The following is a 24,063-nucleotide window of genomic DNA, read 5'->3' on the forward strand; positions in this document are numbered from 1 at the left end:
AATATCCGTTTATTCATTTTTAAAGACGTTTAAAAAAATAAGAAAATAATAACATCCGGTTCATAGTTTTAAAATTCAGCCAGGCGTAAATTTAACTTTGCATTAATATAATAATAGATATATCAAATTTTTGAAGGTTTTGTACTTAAACTTAATTGTGTTTTAATCCCCTTCCCCTATCTAAGAAAAGTAAGAAGCGTTTATTTAAATGTGTTTGATGGAATTCAATTTCAAGCTTGGTGGATTTCTTATATAGACAAGTGTTGCCAGCCAGTCATTTGTGACGTGTGCAATTCAATTGCTATCATCTGCAACATAACAGAATCAAAATCTTGATTCAGTTCCAAACATAAATGATGCAGAAGATGCTCTAAAAACAAATTACTGGCAACCCTGAAGCGCATGCGCAGTTAAAGTTAGGAAACGGTGGGAGGTAGACAATTTCTCTAGCCCCCTTTAGTGACCACTATCTATTTGACCTTTTACAATACTTGCTTTTTAATTCGCATTAAGGGTTGTTTAGTCTTATTTGAAAGCTGGATTTAATGTTCCTCTGAAAACATCGACCCATTTAATATGAATTTTCTTATCGTTTCAAAGGAAGTTTGATTAAATTTCGTTTAGAATTTAGTTAAGGCGTTGTACAGTACCTTCCTTATCGCAGTGATTTTTTTTCTTAATTGAAACAGTCTAAATTTGCATATATATACTTAAATGGAGCGATAATTGAATAGTTTCGTAATTTCGTTCTGAACACGTTAACTTAATTTAAGACAAGTGATTACCCCCTCGTACCCACCCACCCACCTTCCTTGCATCACTTTGCAGTACTAACAAGGTTGATTTGACCCATAACCCCCCTGTTCTCTTTAAGGACAAGTAAGACTGACCATCAAAACCTTCCATGAATAGAACATTACACCTTTACTGAAAGAGATTCTGAACTACATATCCCATCAAGCGAATCCTTATATTCCTTAACCTGATACCAAATCGGTGTTCAGTAGGTTAAAGCCTTATATTACCTGTGTTTTAAATAGCCATTCACTGCGGGACCACCTTGGGCCTTTAGGGACTTAGTGACAGGTCACACGTGGGTTAGGATATAGCCGGGTATCGTGCTAACCAAGGGTTAAAAGTGACAGTTGATCCCAAAAAGGTTAAATAATTGATAAGACGTTGCAGAATTTTGCCCAGTCTCTAGAGGAAACGATAAAGGGGTCGGATACGTTGATATTGCACCAGTACTTGTATTCCAAAATATACTGTTTTAAATGTCACGGGAACGTTGGAAGTTATAGTCCCCTTGGTTTTAGGAGATAGTGAATTTTTGGTAGTTGAATTGGCCCCACCCGGGCGTGGTTCTCTCTCTTCATGTCCTTGGGTATCTTGGCACCATGATTAAAGTCCGGAATACCCAAAAGTTATATCGAGAAACTTACCTCATGGTCATTTACGGTGACTATTTCTGTTTAAGATTACCCAATGTCCGATAACACTATAAGGGATTGGGTAATATTAGTAAGGTAGCAAATTCAGGGTGAATTCTGGTCGCGCCGCGCCTTCAAAAGATAAGTTATCGTGATGACCTTTTTTTTTGAGATGTTGAGACGTCTTTTCTTTGGTAGCAACGTCGTTTCGTTTTTGTTGTCACCGCCAAACGTTCAAATTGAATGAATGTTAGCTTGAAAGGATACCTGGGTCACTTTCTATTCAATTCTAAAAATGCTGTCATAGGTAATAGAGAGTTTAAGAAGTTGTACGTCAATGTCAGTTGACCAGGGAGAAATGAGGTGTGATGGAGTGGTTACTATGATGACGGGCGACTTGCAAGACTCAAACTCTCCCAACGTACCTTGTGCACGCCCCTACCCTTAGGTAGACGATTGTTAAGTCATGGACGGTGGTTAAGTGCTGCCTAGTAACGACATTGTATTTCTGTTAGAGCTAGCTTCTATTTTTAAAGGCCGACTTCCAGCGAAAAGGGTTCTAGCGAACTGAAAACCGAGCATCGAGACTAACAATGTCCCAGCGACCGTGCCGATTTTCGAATCCCCGCTGGGTCAAAAGTTGGGAAGGTTCTCGCTAACTGAAAGCCGTGCAATGTGGTTCTAGCGAACTGAAGATGAACAATAGAAATCCTTTTAAATTTATTTCCTCTCGAATTTTTGCTTTCCCCTGAAGGAAATTCTCTATTGTGTATCTATCTTTGACCCCAGCGGGGCTTCGAAAATCGGCACCGTCGCTCCATTGTTAGTTTCGATGCTCGGTTTTCAGTTCGCTAGAACTCTTTTCGATGGAAGTCGGCCTTTAAGACAGAGAGGGTGTCCTTTACGGTACCGTACTGTACGACCCTACCTTAACGCCACTGAGGATGCTGGGAGGATTTCTGTACCTTGGGCGAGGGTACAGAGGCAACTCCATCCTTCAGGAGTAGTCTAGTCTGCTCGTGACGTTTATTTATTTATTTCTTTATTGGTTTCTTAAACTGTCTATTTCACAGACAGTGTTTTGATTGAACGCTCAAGAATCTTTTAAAAAGGTTACTAGGACAATATGCAAAAAAAACATTTCATATCTCCCGTCTCGTATCTTGTTCTTTCTTTCTTACTTTAGTTTCAAAGTCAAGGTGATTTTTTTTAATTGGCAATTAAGAAGGAGAAAGAGAGAGATACAAAGAATATATTTTAATTGAAAGCCAGATCTTAAATAATAAGAAGAATAATCCCGGAAGACAGACGAACCTCTTATCTCAAATGGTCTTAACCCTAATTCGATACAGCTTTGGACTCTCTATCTCTGTCCCCCCCGCATCCCCCCAATTGTTGCTCTTTGAAACAAAAGCCATTTAGGTCTTTACTTCTAAATCTTTTGTCACCGGAGACAATCTTACCGGGAAGGGAAGCGCAAATAGGAAGGGATTTAAAAGAAAAATATACCAAAGTATCGAAAAGTAATTAAGGATGACTCTGTAAGCGTTTGAACTTCAAGAAGCGGTTTTTTTAGGTCAAATATAGTTCATAAATCTAAGCCCAAGTTATAATCTTTAGGCTTAAGTGTTTTAGCTAAAACCCGGCTTCAAATTATTTCACGAGGTAATGCGCACGTGCTTTGTTTTAAAACTAATTGAAAATTAGGCTTAACGTTCTGTAAATTTACAAAGGCTTAGAATTTATTTCGTTAAGTGGGTAAGGGTTGTTGTTTATGTTTCACGAGTTAACGCAACAGAACCCATTAGTAGTAGAGAAACCACTTCGACGACGTTGATATATCAGGGTTGTCACTTCCATTAAAGTTAACACTTAAATCTTTTATAGAAACATCTTCTCTAATATCGTATCAGCACCCTCAATTTACGCCCCGTCATTATCGCCAAGGCTTAGGAAAGTACTTAAAGTGTCTCAACCCCGCTATTGATAACCCTGCAAAGTCAAATGGTCCCTAAAGAGGATTTCGCGCCCATATCCGTTCGATTTGAAGTAGGGAATAGAGTTTAAACCGGGGAAACGGATGGAGAGGATTCTTGGATTTCTTGGGTTCAAACTTCAATACTCTGTTAAGCCTTGGTCGGTACACGAACACGGTATATGTTGAGTAAAGGGCGACTCAAATCGTTTGATTGATTCTTTTCCGCTTGAGGAATCGTTTCTTGCAAGATTCAAACCCCCTCGCGTTTAGGATTCTTGAATCTTTGGGCGACCCTTTAGGGTTAATGTATGGTGTAAGGCTTAGGAAGCTGCTGGGACCAGAACCAATTTTTTTCTCTCTCTCTCTGTCCCTTCACGGTTTATTTATCTATGTAGAAAAATATCGGTGCTTTCGACTTCCTTTGATCAATGTTTTAAGAAAATGTAATTTATCATTGTTTTTTTTTGTTTCTGTTTTAGATGGCGGGTCCAGGATTGGATTGGCCCATGGTTCAAGAAATAATCGGTAGTACCGATGAACGATTCGAAGCTGTCGTCAATAGTTTAAATATGAGGGTAAATATTGATTTATTTAAATCGTTAAATGAATTTTAAACATCCATTTTTAAAGGATTTTCTCGATTTGCTAGTTTTAAATTATTCATTATAGCAAAAGTTTATAGATTTAAAACAAAAAGTGTACTTCATTGAAGATTTCTCGTGCCGTGTGATATGAGAAACCAACCCCCTTTTACTTCTCAGAATAGTGTTGACCCCCCCGTAGCACAGGGAACATGCCTGAATAGGTTCCCAAGGTAGCGGATGCTAGTTCTAGTACTAACGTTTGTATCGCCACCATAGATTACTATTTTCTAATTTCTATTAACCTTTGACCCTAAAAAAAGCTCTCTTCTCTGATTGGCTGGGTCGTGTCCGACTCGTGTGTAAGGTTCAGACGAAGGTCGTTTGCTTCTCATTTTACATAGCGTCTACTGCTAAATACTGGGAACTGGAAACAAAGTATACTTTTCGTTTTTATATATGGACTTTTGATCCTAGTTAAGCCTAATTCCGGCCTGGTTACTATACGCGCGCGTGCGCCGGAAATGGATAGTGTCATGTGAAATATTTTTACCTGTACCTTTGTGAGTTCATAACCGTGTAACCACAAGCGGAACAGAACAAAGGCCAAAAAAGAAACAAAAATTGGATTAACTTCGCGGAGATAGTGTAGGAACCATTACAAACTCACCGTTGCGTGAAAATGCAATTCAAATAGTCTTTTTATTCTGGAGTCAACATGTATAAACTAAGCCTAAAAATTTCTAAATTCGTACACAGTGCATTCGTTTAGCATTTCGTTTTTCGTTTCGTTTGTTGTAGGAGATGCTGGATTTGGTCTCGGGTTTACAAAGCTCGATGGCCGAAGAACAGCAAAGGTTCGACGATCTACGTGTCAGGCTTGACCTGTTAGGACCCGGTCATCTGGAAGGACCCGAAGGCGAGACATTGTCTGTTGCTCTGTGTAGCAGTCAAATGAGATTGGCTCGTCTCTGCGCTAGGAATATGAGATGCTTCACTCAGGTAAGAACGTTTTGTTTCTTTCTTTGTTTGTGTACTCTATTTTTAGGCCCGATTTAGGGTTAGGGTTCTTTAAAGTGAGTCTGGGTGGATGGGATAATTTGGCGTATAAATTCATTTACTTTGATGGGCGCAATTTCTCCCGAAACAAAGTGCGTGTAACGGTATTTCTCTATTGCAGAACATGAAACATTAAGTTATTGTAGAAGGGGATAATAGAAGAAGGGTGACACTTTGTATCCTAGCTCTTAATACTTTAGTTATGTAATATGATTGTTATCAGGCTCGTGCTCACCTTTTTGTTTGTTTTCTTGCTCATCAAACTTCAGGGGGGAGGGGTGAATCAATCAACCCACAAACCTTGATTGTCTTGACGTGAGACAAAAATTAACAAGCGCATGCGCCTTGGCAAATAGTTAAGCGCTAATGAGGGTACTATTTATCGCGTATGTGATTCGATTTAGTAACCTTGCTATAATAAATGTAAAATGATGTTGGGGATGAAGAATCATGTTACAATTACCCCTCTTTGTGGTGGTACACTTCTCTCGAAGAGAAGTATTATATACTTCTGGTTATTGCCATTATTTTTGGTGATTTTGGTTGTACGTTTCACCTGAAATTAGGGACTTAGGAAGGTTTTTTATAACCCCTGTTTATCTAAATGCATGTTAGCAGAAGTGAGATGAGACTAGAAGTAAAGGGCTTTAGCATTGATAGTAGCTCCTGGCACTAGTGAACAAATTTGAGGATTTTATGCCGCTTCCAACGCGCCTTCATTACGGAGAAAAAAATTGGTCGAGTTCCAAAAACATTTCCTACCCCCTTCCCCTCAACCTAAAGCCGCGGAACACGGACGCGGGTGCTTGAATCTAGTTCGGCCGTCTACCACCGCGAGCGTCTCACGTTTTGGAGGGGAAATTCTGAAACCGTCACTAGAGGGCCAACTGTTGGTGTGTTATCAAGAATATACACTTTCGCCGAGTGAAGAATTTGGTTAGCTCAGTACTTCTAGTCTCATCTCACTTCTGATGTTAGTAATCGGAATTATGTACAAAGATATACGCGAGTTTTTGTGGATATCGTAGACCTGTTTTTCAGAATATTGTTGCGATAGAGGAAGCGCTTCCGACTGGTTAGGAAATTTATTCCGTTCAAAAATGCAAAAGGAAAACAGTGAAAGGTCATTCTTGAAAAAATACTTCCGATTTTTTTTTTTTTTGAATTCTTTTTAGTGCATGGGGTTTGAACTTTTGAAGTCATTCCGAGCTAGGGAACAATGGTTTCTACTTTAAAATTCTTTTGAGATATTGTTTTTTATCTTTTTTTGGAAGTTTTGGTGGTCTCAAGGGATAGATTGACATTATTCTTTATCTTTTGAAAGATGCTACACCGTGTGTGTATATATAAATGAAATTGCATTCTTTGTTGTTGTATTTTGTTTTTCTCCAAGATAAAATTGGTTTTAAACCTAATATTGTTGGGCATTTTGTTTTTTGTAAAGGAAAGATTACCTTGAATTCTAGCTTTTTATCTTAAAGGGAATAGAAATAGTTCCAAGGTGTTCTAGGGAGAGCAATAAGCTGTACTATTTGAGTGGCTTGGACGGTTTTTAGTATTATCAGAAGTGAGATGAGACCAGAAGTACTGAGCTAACCAAATTCTTCACTCGGCGAAGGTGAATATTCCTGATAACACAAGAGCGGTTGGCCCTCTAGTAGCGGTTTCTGAATTTTCCCTCCAAAACGTGAGATGCTCGTGGCGGTAGACGGCCGAACTAGATTCAAGCACCCGCGTCCGTTTTCGGCCGCTTTAGGTTGAGGGGAAGGGGGTAGGAAATGTTTTTGGAACTCGACCAATTTTTTTCTCTGTAGTGTAGGCGCGTGGGAAGCGGCATAAAATCCTCAAATTTGTTCACTAGTGCCAGGATCTATTACCAATACTAGAGCCCTTCACTTCTAGTCTCATCTCACTTCTGGTATTATATACAGGGTGTTCCAAAAAGGATGGTAATTGTTGGACCTAAGTACAGTGGGATGGTAATTGGTTCTATGGGAAATCAATTTTGAGTTAGTCGAAAATGTATTATAACAGGGATAGATTTAATTTTAGAAGTAGGAATGGACAACAGAGTAATATCTGGGCGCGCGTCAAAGTCCCGGACCCCCTTCCACGGGACGGGCGGGGGGGGGTATGAAAGATGAGGCGGCCGGGTCATAGCGACAGAGGTAAAAAGAAAACTACGTATTTTTCGTTGTCCCCGTCAGCAACGTCATCAAAACGTAGTTTAAGTGAGCCAATAAGATAATTTAAACTTTTCGTTACGTGTTGGTTGGAGGGAGGGGCTCTATACTGGGTGGTCTATGAGTCGGACTGAAGTAAATACTAACCGTTCTCCATTCCTACTTCTAAAATTGAATCTATCCCTGGTTGACAGATTTGCATGGTAACGAAATATCCTTTCATTTTCCAAGCAAGTACTTTACCAAAGTTGTCTAGCTCCTCTTTTAATGAAAGGGTGAATCAACCAAGCGCGGTTAAAGTCTGCCAGGGATAGATACCGAAAATTTCGCAAGCTGTCACCATAAACCAAAAACTTCCTAACGAAGGAACAAATTAACTTCCAATTTACTCTTTTTTTTTCTCCTTATTCGAGTTTTCTTTTTCCCACTTTTCTATCTTAAGTTTTCTTTTCGGGGGAATGGATTTATTTTTTATTTCGCCTCTTTGGCTACAGAGGGAGGTAGTTTCTAATAGCGAATTACAATGGACTGCTCTGAGATTGCACGTGGTGTTTGGTCTATTATGTCATCATTCAAATATTCGACAGGGTGTTAAAGAAAGGGTGGTTGGACAGTGTGGTACTTCTGTGACATTTTTCGTAAGGATCACTGTCTGCTAATTATGATTGGACTCAGTGTCATTGCTTTACGGATAACCCCTTAAATTTAAATGGACTTAATTGTTGCTTGGTAATTGAACTTGGAAAAGTCACACCTTGAATAGTTACTTGTTATTATAAAATTGTTCTGAAACGTAACTTCGCTGTAGTTTTTAAGTTATTTGATTTACTGGACCACCAAAAACTCCATGCTTTTTCTATGGGACGCTAAGCCTAAAAATCTGTGAATTTTTTATTTAACATTACGGAAGGGTATGAAGTCATATTACGTAATACTACTTTAATTAAGGAGTCATTCGTAAAAGCACAAATATTATAACTTGTTTAGGGTGTCCCTTAGTGCAAAATGGCGATAGAAGTTACACCATTGATTTCCCATAGAACAATCCCACTGTACTTCGGTCCTTTAATTACAATCCCCTTTTTGGAACACCCTGTATTTGTGGCGATTGAGAAGTCGAAAGTAAAACCGGACTTTAACAGGAAATAAGATAAAATATATCTTAGTTAGGCCTACTTTTTCCCTGTATCGCGTATCTTTGCAATTTAGGAAAGATTTACGAATTGAAAACTTTTTTAGAAAGTTTTACAGTAAATGGGCGAAACGTGTTGGACGGGCGAAATTTTCACGAATTTTTCCAGATAATCAGGTAGCGCGGTTTCATTGTTAAAGATTAATTGATTATAGTTTTAAATATTGTTATTATATTCTTTCCTATATATTGTGTTGGTTGGAATTTCGAATTTTTTTTTTGGGCCTTCCTTTCTCCGTTATATCCGAGGGGGTAACCACAATATGTTTTTTATTAAGAAAAATGCTTAAAAGGATATGCCGGGCTATTTTTTCGTTTTTTCTGTTTTAATCAAAGGAGCGTATAAAATAATGAATGTCATCAATTGGAACCATGTTTCTATCTATAGTTTTAAAGGAGATACAAACGATTAAGTTTCTGTAATGAACACTACGCGTTAGGCTTCTCCGCAAAGCACTGGGAACTCTCCCTATTGGACGAACACGTTAGGTGGTACTAGACGTCCAATAGGGGTACTTCCCAGTACTAGGCGGAGTAGCCTAATGCTTAGTAGCCTAATGCTTAGTGCTCATTACGGAAACTTAATTACTTGTATCTTCTTTAATAATACATTCATCAATTATTTTATACTCTCTTTCGATTAAAAAAGAAGAAAATTCTAGCCCGGATTTAATTTGTAGAATGTTTTCTAGAAACTAGTGGTTATCGCCTCGAACGAGTTAAGAAAGACTTTTATTTCTGTCGTGATCTAGAAACAATTCAATTGTTTTCTATTAAAAATAGTCCAAGGCTTAAGTGTACGTCAATTTATGCATTATGTCTTAAACTCTTAACCCTAATTTCAACTCTCGATTCATTTTTCTCTACGCGATATTTTCTTTTGACATTTAAATTATTATGGTATTATAGCATTTAAATCGTAATAATTATTACCTAGGATTGGCAAATACAAGACCTACGCTGTCTTATTATCAAGAAGGGAACTTTTTATTATATTTTATATTATTTGAGGAAAAACTTCCTCAATTAGGCTTAGCAATGCAAGGATTATTTTCAATTGAAATTGAGTGGGTTTTAAATTTTCAAAATGGTGGACAAATTACTTTTTAAGAGAGATTTATTTTTGAACTTCAAAAAGAGGCACCCACTTTTATACCATGAAAGAATTTTTATACCGAAATAGATGTAATCTTTCTTTTCGTAGTACCTAGACTAGTCTTTGGTTGCCTTGGTTACCAAAACGTTTTTTTTTATTTATTTATTTTCATACCAACAAGGTCACAAACCTAGAACAGTTAGGGAATTTCAAATAAGGATATATAAAGGTCAGGGAAACATCAGGGAATCTGATTAAAAGTTGCTAAAATATCTGCGGTTCAAAACAATCCGACTATTGGGTGTCTGGGTGACGAATTAAGCGAGATCACCTTTGACCAGACACCGAAATCTCAGAGCTTTCTTCGCAATGTTTTAAAGTTATATATCCATTCATAAAATGCAATTTAAACGAAATTATTTGCTTATAACACCCCTTCTCATATTTAAAACAGTTTAACAAATTAAACGTCAGGGCATATCGCAGAATAAGGTCAGGGAAAACCCCTTCTTATATTTAAAACAGTAAGAATTGAACTGTCAGGGAAAATCGTAGGAAAAGGTCAGGGAAAACCTTGAAACGTCAGGGAATTTGAATCTGAAACTTTTGTGGCAACCTTCAGGTCCAAGCCACTGAAATACTATTGCGTTCCATGAATTTATACTTCAGCTGGGTTTTTTAGTTTTATTTTTTTTCTACTTTTTTTTTCAAAATGAAAATCGATATATTTTTTTTATATCAGAAGAAATATATAGCGTTATACATTTTTTTCCCTGGCATTTTTCTCGATTTCTCTCTTTCGGAGTCTCGTCACACTTTGCGATTTTAATCGTGGAAGCAATTTCTTTCATATATTTCTTTCATTTTTTTTTTGACAAACCCCAGACTCTTATACAATCTTACAACTTCAATCGAGAAATCGATAAATTTTCGGTCGATAATTTTAGAAAAATTGTAAGTGTTCTGAAACTCTGAAAGACACGTTTTCGTAGCCAGTGGCGCAGGGCCGGATTAGCAAGATTTTGGGCCCTAGGCAAGGCCTTAGTTCCGGGCCCCCAGCCCCCCAACAGACCAGTTTAAGAGAATCTAAGAGACAAACTATTTTTTATATTTTTTTTACTTAACACTTGACTGCATATTTAAATTTATTTTTGAAATCAATAGTTAAATTCCTTTCTTTCTAACTCAAGAAATTTAAAAATTATCTGTTCATAGTCTATGAAGTCGTTTAGTAAATCCTTTTCAATATATATCAAAGATAAAGAACTTAATTTTTCCTGGGCTCATGTGGTTCTTAAGTAGTTTTTCACTCTTTTTAAAGCTGAAAAGGATCTCTCGCCTCTTGCATTGCAAACACAAGTAAATTCTCAAAACAATTTCTAAGTTTGGAAAAGTTGAAATGATATTATTGGTACGATTGAAGGAATGAAAGAATTCTGGGTTTTTGCTTTCTTCATTCTTCACGAAATGCTTGAAATGTAGCAGTTCGTTTTCAAGCTCTTCAAAATTTAAATCATTGCAATACGTTTCTGCCAATTCTTGGAAAGCTCCAGAGAAAGATTCATCGGAGGCATTAATGTTACAAATAGGTTTGAACTTTTCATCAGTGTCCTTGTTAACTTTAGATTGTTTTTTTAGTATTTGTCATTAGATTGTCACACCAGACGTAAAACGCTTTTATTTTGAAAGCTCCCCGTCCACTCGGTGTGTTATCATCGTTTTTAGCCACATCGTATGATGTACATCAACGATGAGGCTCTTAGTTTGGCCTGCCCTGTTGTACTCGTCCTCGTACTAGTACTAGTACCAGTAGACGTGAAAGAGTAGCGCGTTTGGCAGTATAGAATTTTTCGTTCGTCATTTAAGGGAGAGTGAATGGGACAGAATTTTGGTGATGTGATTTTTACGTTCGTGTATTTTAAGAAGATCGGATTATAATAGTAAGCATTGCATTTAATTGTACCAGTAAGGTTAAGCATTTTGCATTGTGTTTTACGATTGCTCGACATCTTTAAACGAGAAAGAGGATTATGGTGTTATCTTAATTAAAATGGAAGGTTTAATACTCCCTTTAAATTTCCTGTCACCTGTCGGCAATAAGGATTTCACGCTTTCAATCCCGCTCCCCTATTTCAAAATCCAAAGAAATCGAGGGGAATTTTTAAAAAGCAAAAGGAAGTATATTCCGACGTTATATTTAGAACGGTCTTAAGGAGATGTTTATTATTAGAAGTTACGTGTATTTCTCCACAAATCGAGAAGAATTTTAAAAGAAAGTACTAGCTTGTGGCCCTAAATATTACAATTATAACGTAAGTAAATTTATTAAAGTGAGGATTAAGGGTTATTATTTTTGTTAGGGCATCGAGGGGTTATTCACTCTCATTTTCTGTACTTCTTTTAACGGGCATTTATGGGCATTTCGTTTAACCACTGTTAAAGGATGCTCATCGTGGGGGTACTCACGTTTTCCGTTCGTGTCACACTATTATAATTATAAAAGAAGTAAAAAAATGAAGTAATCATTTTAAAACAGTTAAGGTAGCGCATCGAGGTCTATCCACTCAAATTTTCTGTCAAGTACGGTATGATGTGGCTACTATTACGAGTCCAACCCTTGGGTCGCCTTGTTCTTTCCTTCGCCTTCGGCAAAGAACCGTTTTCGTATTTTTTCCCCTTTCTTCATTACTTTTGTAAATTATCTCTTTTGTCAGCTGACCAATTATTTAAAATATTTCAAATTCGCACGACCACCCTGAATAAAGCTTATCAAGGAATCATACTATGCAACACCAGTGTTTAATGACGGTCAGTAACAACACGAATTCAAACTGAAATTTCTTTCTCCGAGGATTGCGACTTCTGAAAATACATTTCCATTGAATTTTCAAGTTTCTTTTCGTCTTTTTCTTTCTTCCTTTATAAATTGCCTTAATGTTTTTGGGTAACGGGTTTTTCAACATAAAGCTGCCGTTACATCTCACATGGCTTTTCCATGGTGTCAGTGACGTTATTTTTCGGTAGAGAAAGAGGGGGGAATATATTTGTTGGTTTTTCATTTTCTCAATTTTTGAAAACTGGCTGATTACGGGCCCCTCAGATATCCGGGCCCTAGGCAATTGCCTAACTTGCCAAGTGGTTAATCCGGCCCTGCAGTGGCGATATTTATCGCGCTAGATTTTAATAATACTCGGTTCGATTATTCCGTGGGGATGGATAGTTAATTATGCATTGTATATTTCGATTTAGTGTTGGCATTTGAAAATAATTTTTATCATATCAAGAAGTGATATCTAGTTTACTAGGGAGAAGGTATAAATTCGCCACATTTCCAGCTTTATCTCCAGTCCAAACTTTACGAAGGTCCGGAGTTAATCCCCGCCGCCTGCAAATTACAACCAGCATCTCATTGGTTCTTGAAAACTCACGTCAGCTCGACGCTAATGACGAAAATTACAGTCATATTTTCCTTCTGAGAAGAGGGGAAATAGCCCGGGGCCTCCTTTTACGTCCCCCCTTGTATTTTGAAAGGGGGACTGGGACTATGGTGCGCGAATACTTAGGCATCTTATACCTTCTCCCTAGTAAACTAGATATCCCTTCTTGATCATACCAAGAATTTGTGTTTAATATACACTTTCTGTCAGTATCGTCTGCTTGATTTAGGGTTAACTTCCGGTATGTAGATGCAAAGACTTAAACGCTACCAGTCCCCTCATGTATGAAGCCATATTTAACGTCTTTATTGTCTATTAAGTCTTACGAGGTCAACACACCAGATTCTATTTTACTTTTGAAAGGGTTTTTTTGCTGGTTTTTTTTTTCAAACCAAATAACTTCTTGATTAGTTTAAAGAATTAAACGGCTTTAATTACTTTTTTAAACAATACCCTCACTCATTAGCAAATATTTTAAAAACACAATCAAGTATTTAATTGAAGTATTTTAAAAATGATTACTCCAGTTTTAATATAATAATTAAATCCTCCTTTTTTATTGCAATTACTTTCCTAATATTTCCTTGAATTAGAAATTTTAAATTACGAAGTGATAACGGAGATAGTTTTGGTCTTTTTGCTAAGCGCAACTTAAAAGAAAAAAAAAATTAATGATGTTAAAATACGGGTATTTATAATAATCATTAGCAAATGGCACCGAATAGTTGATGCTAAAAAGAAAATCAGTTTTTATTTCTTTAAAAAAATGTTATTAGGTCTGCTTCTCAGAATTTTATCAAGCGTGGCCCAAGTTTTCGTTTTGGGTGGATGAATTTTTACATTAGGGAAGGTTGAAATGGACTACAAACTAAAAGAATCAACCAGTGTTGTCTGTGTGTGTTTCCTCATCAGGGTACGATGGTGTTGTGTTTAGGAGGGAAAATGTTATGGAATAAATAATACCAGAAGCATATAATATACTTCCCTTTGATAGAAGAGAAGTGTACCACCACAAAGCGACCGGGATAATTGTAAAATGATTCATCCCAATATCATTTTACATTTGTAAATCTTCCTATATCTATATAAATCAAAGTCCTGACTGACAGACTGACTGATAATTAACGCCCAGCCCAAACCGCTTGCCCTAGAAGGCTGAAAATTTGCAGGAACGTTACTCATAAGTAGTAGGCGTGTACTAAGAAAGATTTTTTCCAATCCGCCGCCATCTTAAAAAATGGCGACCAGAAATGTAAAAAACTTCTCTATGCAACAAAGTCCGCGCGTTTCAACCGATTTCGCAAATATTTAGTACACTGGTTTCCTTTGACCTCTAGACGGGCTGAAAGGTCTTTTGGGTTCGATTTGTTGCCATCTTTTAAAATGGCGGCCACAAACTTAAAAACCTTTCTTTATGGAATAATGTCCGCATGAAAAGTAATAAAAATGCATCCCGACGGGCTGACGGGCAACGCCGAGTGCCTTCGCTCCTGGGGTGCTACAAAAGTATTAGTCGAATCAGTAAAATCTACTTATTCTTTATAACATTTTGATGGAAGTTATTATTACACGCGCGGGTAACAGCTAGTTTATTATAATTAAAGTATTAAGAGGATACAGAGTGTCATCCTTCTTCTATTATCCCCTTCTGCTAATATTATTTTTTTGAGATCAGTGGTCACCCTAAGGAATACTAAAATATGTTTGAAAGTCGTCCTTGGTCATGAAAAACAAGTATATTTTTGTACCATTTGGAGAATGCCTATAGCTGGCATGCAAGGTTTTTGGGGTTTTAGGCTTCAATAATTCAAACAAAGCACGATAATTTTAGATTTTTTGGACCGGAGGGGGGGAAGGGAACTTGACTTGTATATGGGGGTGTATACGTTGGCCAATTATTAAGTAAGAAAAAAAATTCTGGCCCGATGTTCCTGGGTCCATGTTTTTCAGGGTTACCGAACCTTCCAAAAAATACCACGTTAGTATCCTAAGGGGCGAATAACATTATGTGTATTTTTCAATCTAAGAATTTACTGAGGTTTAAAACGGGGATAGGTACAAATGAAATTAAATTAAAGATACACGCTAGCCCCCTTTGATTGTAATCGAAACTAATGCAGAGAAATTTCATTTTAAGTATTTTTCATCTTAAGAATTTACTATAGGAAGTAATGGGGGGTTTGTGCTTTTTCGATATAATCAGGAATAACACATATCCCGCCTTTAATAACGCTATTAACTTATGATGGAATTACTTTATATATATAAGAAACCAACCACCAAAATTTAGGGGAGAGGAGAAGATATCACGTTGGCAAGTTTGCGTTTGACCCTCCTAACTTCGATAATACCGTAGTCGTAAAGTACACATGCGAGAAACTCGGTTTTTAAAGGGATTTACAACGTATTTTGTAGGGGCGGGGCCTATATATTTATATAGAGAGCTTTCAGTTGGAGGAGGAGCTGAGTCTCGTGACATAATTTACGCTGCCATATTGCTGGGTTTAAAGCTGGAATGAAGCTAGGACCACCCACCCAATATGGCTACCAGAACAGCGCCGGTAAGACTTGGGAGGGTGTGACGTACTACTATCCCATTTGAAAGCTCTCTATAGAACTTCCATCAAATAGAGTTCTACTAGGCATGCGCCAATGTCGTAGCGTAATTAAGTAACCAGTTACAAACTTATGGAACTTATCTCATCAACTTATGATGTTTCGTTGATATTTTGGAACTCTAAAAACTAGTCACATTTTTATCATCCTAGTTAGGTCAAAGTTGACTCGCGCGTGTACTTTATTAAGTAAAGCCGTCGGAATTTTTGGGATATTTGTATGGTGGTGGTGGTAGACTTCAAAAGGCCCCTCTCTCTCTTTTTCTCTGTCAAAAAAAATTTGGCAGAATTTAGCAACAATCTTCTACAGAAAGTCAGAAAATGACTTTCCCGCCACTTTTTCGCGGATTTTTTTATATTTTAGAAAGGAAAATATATCGTTTAATATTATTTTTTAAATCGCGATATTTTTAATCGATTTCGCAATTTTTTTTAGGGGAAGCGGTTATGTTATATATATTTTTAAATAGGTTGTGTTAATTTATTTAATATATAAATAAATATAATTTCAGTACGCGTAAACTAATTTTAGAAGTAACTTTTATTATAACCATAAATGATTGCGATATTGTGTTTTTATTTAGGTAAAGATTTTACGCTATGCTTTTACGCCTATTTAATTACCAAACTTTATAAAAATAATCTCGTGTGACGAATTTTTAAAACCACAACAAGAAATAAATAATTTATTTATTTCATTTCATTTCCACGTGTAATATCTTAGCGTTTAATTAAGGTGATCAAAAAAATAAACCCCCCCCCCTTAAATTTAATTATTAATTATTACATCTGGACAAATACAAACCAGACTGTATTTCTAACCATTCATAAAAACAGCCTTAATTAAAATCTCCCCGCTGTAATATATTCCAAAAATCTACATGTAAAGAAACGGCTTAACAGTCGTTAGTCTTGTGTTGTGTATCGAAACGGTCCATACATTTATGTATGTGTGTAATTTAAAACTCTCGGTTCTGTTTTGTTTATCGCTTATAAATTTGTGTGTTGACTTCTCCGGACCGGACCGGACCGGCGTGGTATTTACACGAGACGCGCGCGTTTTTGTGACCGTGATACGTTCCGAAACGTGAAAACGTTTGTATTTGTCTACCAGGAAAACTTAAGGAATATATCGTTAAAACATGTACACCACCATGAAGTATGTACTCGTATAGTTAATAACGGAGCTAAAAAACACCCGAAATAAAAAAAAAATATGTATAAAGTTATCCTGGAAAAAGATTCGAGGAAACTGGTCAGTAATATCTTCAGTTAGGTTTGAGAAGCCGTCAGAGACGCCGTTGCGTTCAGTTACTGAATATTATCATTGAAAAGGCGGTATTTATTATTAGATTATAAATATAGTTAATTAGTCTTTAGACCTTGACTCACCTTAGGAATCATTAATTAATTAAAATATTAATTAAACGATATCGATAAATAATTAAGTCTAGTTTTTATAATCTTGAAACAATCAATATTTGGGAGCAAAAACCGGCTTACTTGAAGTGATGGTGCAGACTGCATTGCTTATCTTTCAAGAGGTTATGTGTGTGTTTTTTGTTTAGTTTAGTTTTGGTTTTCTAACGGGTTAGTCCAGACTATTTGCGCGTAAAATGTTGACCGTTTTAGTCGCTCTAACAATCGGCGGATTTTGGATTGTTGCCATTTTTTTGGTTGTACCTGTTTGGAGAAAGAGTAGGAAAGAATGGGTGAGTTTTGATTAAATTTAATTTTATTTTAAATTTGTGACTGGTGGATTTGTATTACTTAAATTGAAGTTTAGTGCGTTGAATTTAGTACGTTGTTATATTTGTTTATTCGGGAATGGTCAATTAGATCTCGCCTATGCAGTTTTTTAAAATTAAGTTTACGTTAATTTAAATTAAATTGACTGGTCCCAACAGTTGTTCTACTGTTCGTACGTAGAGAAAGGGTAATGCATTTCTATTTTGTATTTTTGTATATTTCTGTATATTTTCTTTTTTTTCCCTATGGAGCTGTATGACCTTCTGATAGGGTTCTAGCTCGTCAAATAAATGGAGCAAAAAAAAAAAAAAAAAAAAAAAATGGTTAAGGTTTGAATCGTTGTTAGACTTACTTAGTTACTTGGCCCTCAAACTCAAAAGGAGCTGGAACTGATATTGTAAGTCAGTTGTCTTATAATACCCAATACTTGCTATCGTAAGTTTATAAGATATGTTCTATATAAGTATGACACTCTTTATACTTAATTCGTAATGATACTGAGAGACTTACAGCTCGAGATAACTAGTTCTAGCAGAATGACAAGTGAGAATTGAAGTACTACACTCGGTGGTTAATTTTGCAGGATTTCCATCTTCCGATTTAGTCTGCATTACTAAGCAGCCTGACCAGTCGTCTCTTTACCTTGAATCTATGACCTATGTCACTTCATTCATGAAAAACCCCAGTTTCTAAGTTACCAGTGACAAACTTATGGAAGGAACATATCTTATTCAACTAACAACTTTTGAAACAAAACCATAATAAATTATAAAAAAACGTCTTGGTTTGGACCAAGGCCGAAAAAACAAACGATATGTCTGAGGTTTATCAGTTGACTGAAGTTTCAGATATTGCAATTTCTTTTTAAATTACTTTTATTCCTTTAATCCTTAATCAATATTTAATTCAATCAACTTATTTTTACTGTTAATCGATCTATTCCCTCTAAATTAATTTCAAAAATTACATATCTACGCTTTTTCAAGAATAATTCCATTTTCCGAAAACATTTTATCATGAAATTAATTATTTTGAAGGGAGTACGTGTTGGGTGACGAATATTGAATATTTGAAATATTATACGAAGTGTCTAAAAAGAGCAAGCGATCTTTGATATAACTCGAAAGGAAAATGTAAATATTTGATAGTGGATGCATATATTGGGGACGCGAATTTATACATTTAACTTCGAATATCGAAATGTTACATTTTTTTGTCGCGACTATGAAGGAAAGGTTGCACTGCAGTTTCCCTCTCCGAACTTCAAAGCTTCTTGGCCATAACTCAATCTAGATTTGGAACGTCATCACCCCTTACTACATTGTTGGCGTTACTTGTACACAGGCCCGTAGCCAGAAAAGTTACGCAGAGGGGGCAGTATCTTTCTGTGAGGGGGCATGGCAAATGGAATTTTTTTTATAGAATAACATAAATATCAAAATGTCAGACAATAAATATTTAAGCAGGTATTTCATTATTGACACTCATTTAACATTTGAAAATCAAACTTTTTTTAAAAAGTTTAAAAATAAATAAATTGTTAATAAACAATTCTAAATCTAAATTTCTAGTCAGATCTTTTTCGTAGGCTAGGGAAGTTAAGTTTCACTTTCTTTCAAGTGACATAGCTCGTCGTTAAAGTGAAAATACGCCAGTAGGGCAGGAAAAGTTTGCCTCGCAACTTCGCAACTCGCTGTTGAGGCGTCAAATGTAAGTCTGTACCCCGAGGGGTCGGTCATTCATGAACTCCCGTACGCTACCCGTGAAATCCAACTTAAGAAATCCGAAATCAATGCTGATTTCGAAATCAAATAAAAAATCCGAAATCAGCAACGAAATCACAAAACATTAAAGAAATCATAAAATCAGAAAAAAAAACAAAAAATCAACAAAGAAATCACGAAATCAACATAAAAATCACGAAATCAGAAGCGAAATCACAAAATCAGAAACAAAATCAGTAAAGAAATCGTGAAATCCATTACAAAATTCACGAAATCCAAAATCCAAAGAAATCGCAAAATCCGTCGAAATCACGGGAAAAATCTCAAAATTCGATGAAATTCATTGGATTTTATCGAATTCTGAAATCAAACGAAATCCGACGGAATCCGAAGAAATCAAATTGGATTTCAAAATCCCGAACACTTTTTCCAAAACGTCCGACCCCTCACTGTACCTCGACATAATATTTTGGTCCTGGATGACAAAACCAGCGATATATATCAAGGATAACCACAAAAAGCTAAAAATTCCAGTGTATCAGGGATACATATCAAAAGTGAATTTAAAACATACAAATGAATCAGGGATATATCAAGTAAAAAAATCCAAGTGTATCAGGAATATACACAAGTAAAGACAATAAAGTCTAAAATATGTTGATATACATTCTAAATAGCTTGAATATTTGTGTATCAAAATGAAAATATTCATTACAGGGGCAAAGTTAGTTTGATAAGAAGGCATTGGAAAATTTTGAGGGGGCATTTAGGGGCAAACCGAAATCTTATTTGAATGGGCAGGATATATTTTTGAGGGGGCATTGCCCCCTGGTGCCCCCCCGTGGCTACGGGCCTGCTTGTACACCGGTTACGTATTACGCGGAATGATTTTATCAGGCGTAGAGACCATTTCCGAAAACACACAGGGGCGAGGAGACCATTGGGGTATTCTTCCTTGCACCAAGGGCCATCGTCAGACGGTGCCAAAGTTCACTACAGGCGGGAGGAAAGTCAACTCGCACTGCCTCTAGCGGTGCTTCTAGGCGAGAGGGAGAAGACCCCAATGGCGGCATCGCCCCAGTGTTTTAGTTTCTCCTTATGTAATTTGTGTACGATCGGTCCATGGCAGTTCTGGTAAGGTATGATGTGTTCAACCATTTTATTTCCTCAGGAAATAACAAGTCATCGGAACTGAGAAGTATTTCTTTTTATGTAAACTTTACCCTTTCCTTTGGTTATATTTACACCGATATCATATTTTTCCAGTGCATAAAAGGAGAGCTACCTACTAAAAGAAACAAGACAGGACCGAGGTTGTTGCTTTGTCTTAAGTAGACAACATAAGTTTATAAATTAGTTTGAGCAAAATAAATTCTTTATCATAATTTCTTGACATCAATCTTCCCAGCAACTTACAACAGATTTAAACTTTTTTGGTGCAAACTTGAAAATTTGTCAAGGCAACAAGAATTAAAACTGTGCTTCCAACTTAGTAATCATCGACACGAAATCCCTTCAAAATAATTAATTTCATGATAAAATGTTTTCGGAAAATGGAATTATTCTTGAAAAAGCGTAGATATGTAATTTTTGAAATTAATTTAGAGGGAATAGATCGATTAACAGTAAAAATAAGTTGATTGAATTAAATATTGATTAAGGATTAAAGGAATAAAAGTAATTTAAAAAGAAATTGCAATATCTGAAACTTCAGTCAACTGATAAACCTCAGACATATCGTTTGTTTTTTCGGCCTTGGTCCAAACCAAGACGTTTTTTTATAATATCTGTCCCTTCAGTCTTAATGTAATTAAAATTTGAATAATTTCATGTTTTTTGTACCGACATACATTTGGGGTTGATCTATTTCTAATAGCTTAAAGAAGTACTTAAGTATAGTTAATTATATGAACTCATATCCAATAACATAGTTTTCGAAAAGCATATAATGTTGTACTTTATATATGAAGTTAGTTCAAAAATGACAGTATTTGAAATGTAGAATAAATTTTTTTATTTGTTGTGTACACTCTAAACATATATCAATGAGAATTTTTGAGGAAATGCATCATGAGTAGAAGAGCTTGAAGACGATGTCTATATAAGCATATTGTGTTGTACTTTATTTATGAAAAGTTTAAAAACGACGGTATTTGAAATATGGAAGAAAAATATTTGTTTCGTACACTGTATACATATACAGTGTTGTCGAGATCAGACCAACAGCTTCCTTTATGTACAACCCCCAATACTGCCAACGGGTGATGTCGTGCTAAATTATACAGGGTGTAAATAAATGTTTAGAATTCATGTTTTATTGTATTTAAGTGACAACGAGTGGCAAGATACACAAAGAATACAGGAGAATATGCGTGAATGCAACAAAATATTTTAAAGCACAGTCCTACGATTAGTCTTAGAACCTGGGCCTCAAATTGCAACCTCTAAACTGTTTAGTAAACAACTCAACGTAAATATTCGAAGTGTCTACCATTGTGGTTGAGGCACTCTTCCAGATGACTGTCCGTGTCTTGCATTACATTTGCAACCACTAAACTCATGACGCATGGCAAGACTAATGGTATTGCCGTCTTAGGTACTTCTCGTCCGTTAAGGCTTGATGTAGGGGGATATGATTATGCCTGTAGTAATGCCCTTGTAAACTGGCACGAACAGTAGAATGGCTTAGTGCAACTTCTTGTTCCACCGCTCTACTACAAGCATGAGATTGGCTTCAAAACTTTCTACGATGTCAAAGTCTGTATCCTCATTACAGACTATACAGTCTCTTCTACGTTCACGATCTTGCACTATCGAAATGACGAAAGTCCTCGCACCCAAATGTCGGTGTGGAGACCGTTCGGCATAAAGCACTACCTTTAGTTGAACCAGAGAGAATTTTACACATGTGTAAAATTCTCTATGGTTGAATGTTACCGCGACCTTCACCCAAAATAAACTTGCTGCCCAATTTTTCCTGGTTAGAATAAGTTGGCATTTTGCTAGGAAACGAGACCAACTACTGTAATTCTACTACTTAGCGACACTGAAAGCCCCTTTATATCTAAAAAGACCGGAAGTTCCTCAAAGTTGAGTTTTCAAAGATTGTCAGCTTGAGCAGCAGGTCATAGTATGTATAGTGGTGAAGGTCGCTTTAACATTCGACACGTGACACCACGGTATGTTTGGTCCTCCAATGTCCTGACCCTATAGGTCCAAACAATTACCATCCAGTTTTTCGGCTCAGCGTTGCGGTATTGCCGGTCCCATTTGAAATACAATTTCTGTAGTGTTACAATTTTAACAATACGCCTGTTAAAAAGGCACAAATACCGAAAAAAGAAACCATTGTAATAAAGGTTGGCCCCCTAACCTTAAACTATGAACAAAATAAAGAAAACATAAAGGTTTCTTTGGGAATGACTTTGAAGCAGAAGGTCCGAGTTGTCTGAGGAACCGAGAAAAAAGGCCGTAGTGAAAACTAATCGTCGTTACGTAGCAGTTAGGACCGAATTTAATTAGTTAGTCTCGTCTTTTAGCAAAATGCCAGTGTATTCAAACCAGGGAAAATTGAACATGATGTTTACGAGGATTACCCAAAACGGCAAAACCTTTGCGTGAACTAATTGAAGCCGATCCATTATTTTTAGAAAGGTACTGTTCTCTGACGAGGCTATTTAAGGATGGTACCTTAAACCTTCATAACGTGCATTTTTGGGAGGGCATTCTTGGAAACCAAATTATCGGACCCTTTTTCTTGATAAGAAAATCTCTGAAGGCATTTACTTGGACTTCCTGCGTCATGAGTTCGTTGCTTGTAAAGTAATTGAAAGACATGGACAGATGAAGAGTGCCTGCACCACAATGGTAATCACATTGAACATTTACGTTGACGTTGATGTGTACCAAACGGATTCGATTAGAGGTTGTAATTTGAGGCCCAAATTCCAAGACTTATCGTAAGACTGTGCTTTAAAATTTTCTGTTGCTCCCCCCACTTGACTGGTATGCTAGGTGGTATTTCAGTAGAAGAAAATTTATTGAATTAGGGATAGCGAGAGATGGCTAGTGATATGGCTTAGTTATGGGCTAGACGCCCTTGTTTTATTGGCAACATTATTACATTGAATGTTGCCAGATTAAATTGTTGCTGGTGATTTGGCGAACTATGCTAATGATATATTAAAATTTAAATGGAAAAGTTTCATTTTGACACATTCCTTACCCTAAAATTTTGTGTTTGGAGCCTATTAATGCATTATAGTGATAATGTAATTAATTTTAGTGTTAAATAGGAAAACATTTAGGCTGAAAGAACAACTGGCGTAGTTTAATCTTATTTTGTTATTTCAGTTAAGGGTTATCTATAGTTACCCAAAAAAAACCTGTTGTTTTCGATTAATTTTAATTAAATATGATCATTAAGTTGAAATTAACGGCTTATCTTCTTTTACTAGTGTTATTTCAGTTTATTATACGAGTTTGAACAAGAAATTCAGCAAACTTTAGAGGAGTGACTGTTTGACTCTTGCAGAACAATCACTACTTTGCCCCAAAACTTTTAAATATCACGCCTTTTCAATGGCTCTCTTTTCAAAATGGGGAAAAAAGCTTTTAAATGACAATTTAATTAATCGTAAGAATTAAACAGGAAAATGGAGGCTGGGTGAAAGATTTGTTAGTTTAATTATAAGGTATCCATGAATTTACCCAAAACACGAATCTTTCACATTCTGGGAGCACTGCCGTGCTCCCAGCCAAGTCGAGCACTGACATCCTTTTCTCGAAGCAACTCGTGGCACTTTTAAGCCCACTGTAACTTCGTGATGGGTATAGGTGAAAGTCTGAAATTTTGCTTGCCGCGAGGACTGTCAATCCTAGCTATTGTTTCCAAATTTCAAGTTCCTACCCTATATGCTTTTCGAAATATCGCAGATGAAATTTACCTTATTTTGTCACTCACTCACTCACTCACCGATCATCAAAATTCTAAGGTACTTCTAGAGGAGATAGAAACTT

The 24,063-nt window shown here is 36.4% G+C and overlaps 1 protein-coding gene and 1 long non-coding RNA gene across 7 annotated transcripts in view; one reads left to right on the forward strand and one right to left on the reverse strand.

Annotated features, from left to right (window-relative positions):
* Positions 1-24,063, forward strand: part of LOC149691568 (uncharacterized) — a 58,689-nt gene that overhangs the window by 17,048 nt on the left and 17,578 nt on the right. For 5 of the 6 annotated variants that reach the window (XM_089868891.1, XM_089868893.1, XM_089868892.1 and 2 more), the window contains 2 exons: positions 3,888-3,983; positions 4,791-4,991. In XM_089868891.1, the coding sequence (XP_089725017.1) occupies positions 3,888-3,983; positions 4,791-4,991 (297 nt within the window). Of the gene's footprint in view, positions 1-3,887; positions 3,984-4,790; positions 4,992-16,060; positions 17,284-24,063 lie in introns of those variants that run through there. The other variant, XM_089868896.1, reaches the window with a different exon arrangement.
* On the reverse strand, positions 21,035-23,973 carry LOC149691569 (uncharacterized). The gene is made up of 2 exons (XR_016383398.1): positions 23,755-23,973; positions 21,035-21,316 (listed from the first exon to the last, which is right to left on the reverse strand). It is a non-coding gene; the product is annotated as an uncharacterized LOC149691569 (long non-coding RNA).

The sequence above is a fragment of the Phalangium opilio genome, unplaced genomic scaffold, assembly GCF_054372755.1.
Source record: "Phalangium opilio isolate 3A_F unplaced genomic scaffold, DU_Popi_V2 ptg000025l_1, whole genome shotgun sequence".
Lineage (NCBI taxonomy): Eukaryota > Metazoa > Arthropoda > Arachnida > Opiliones > Phalangiidae > Phalangium > Phalangium opilio.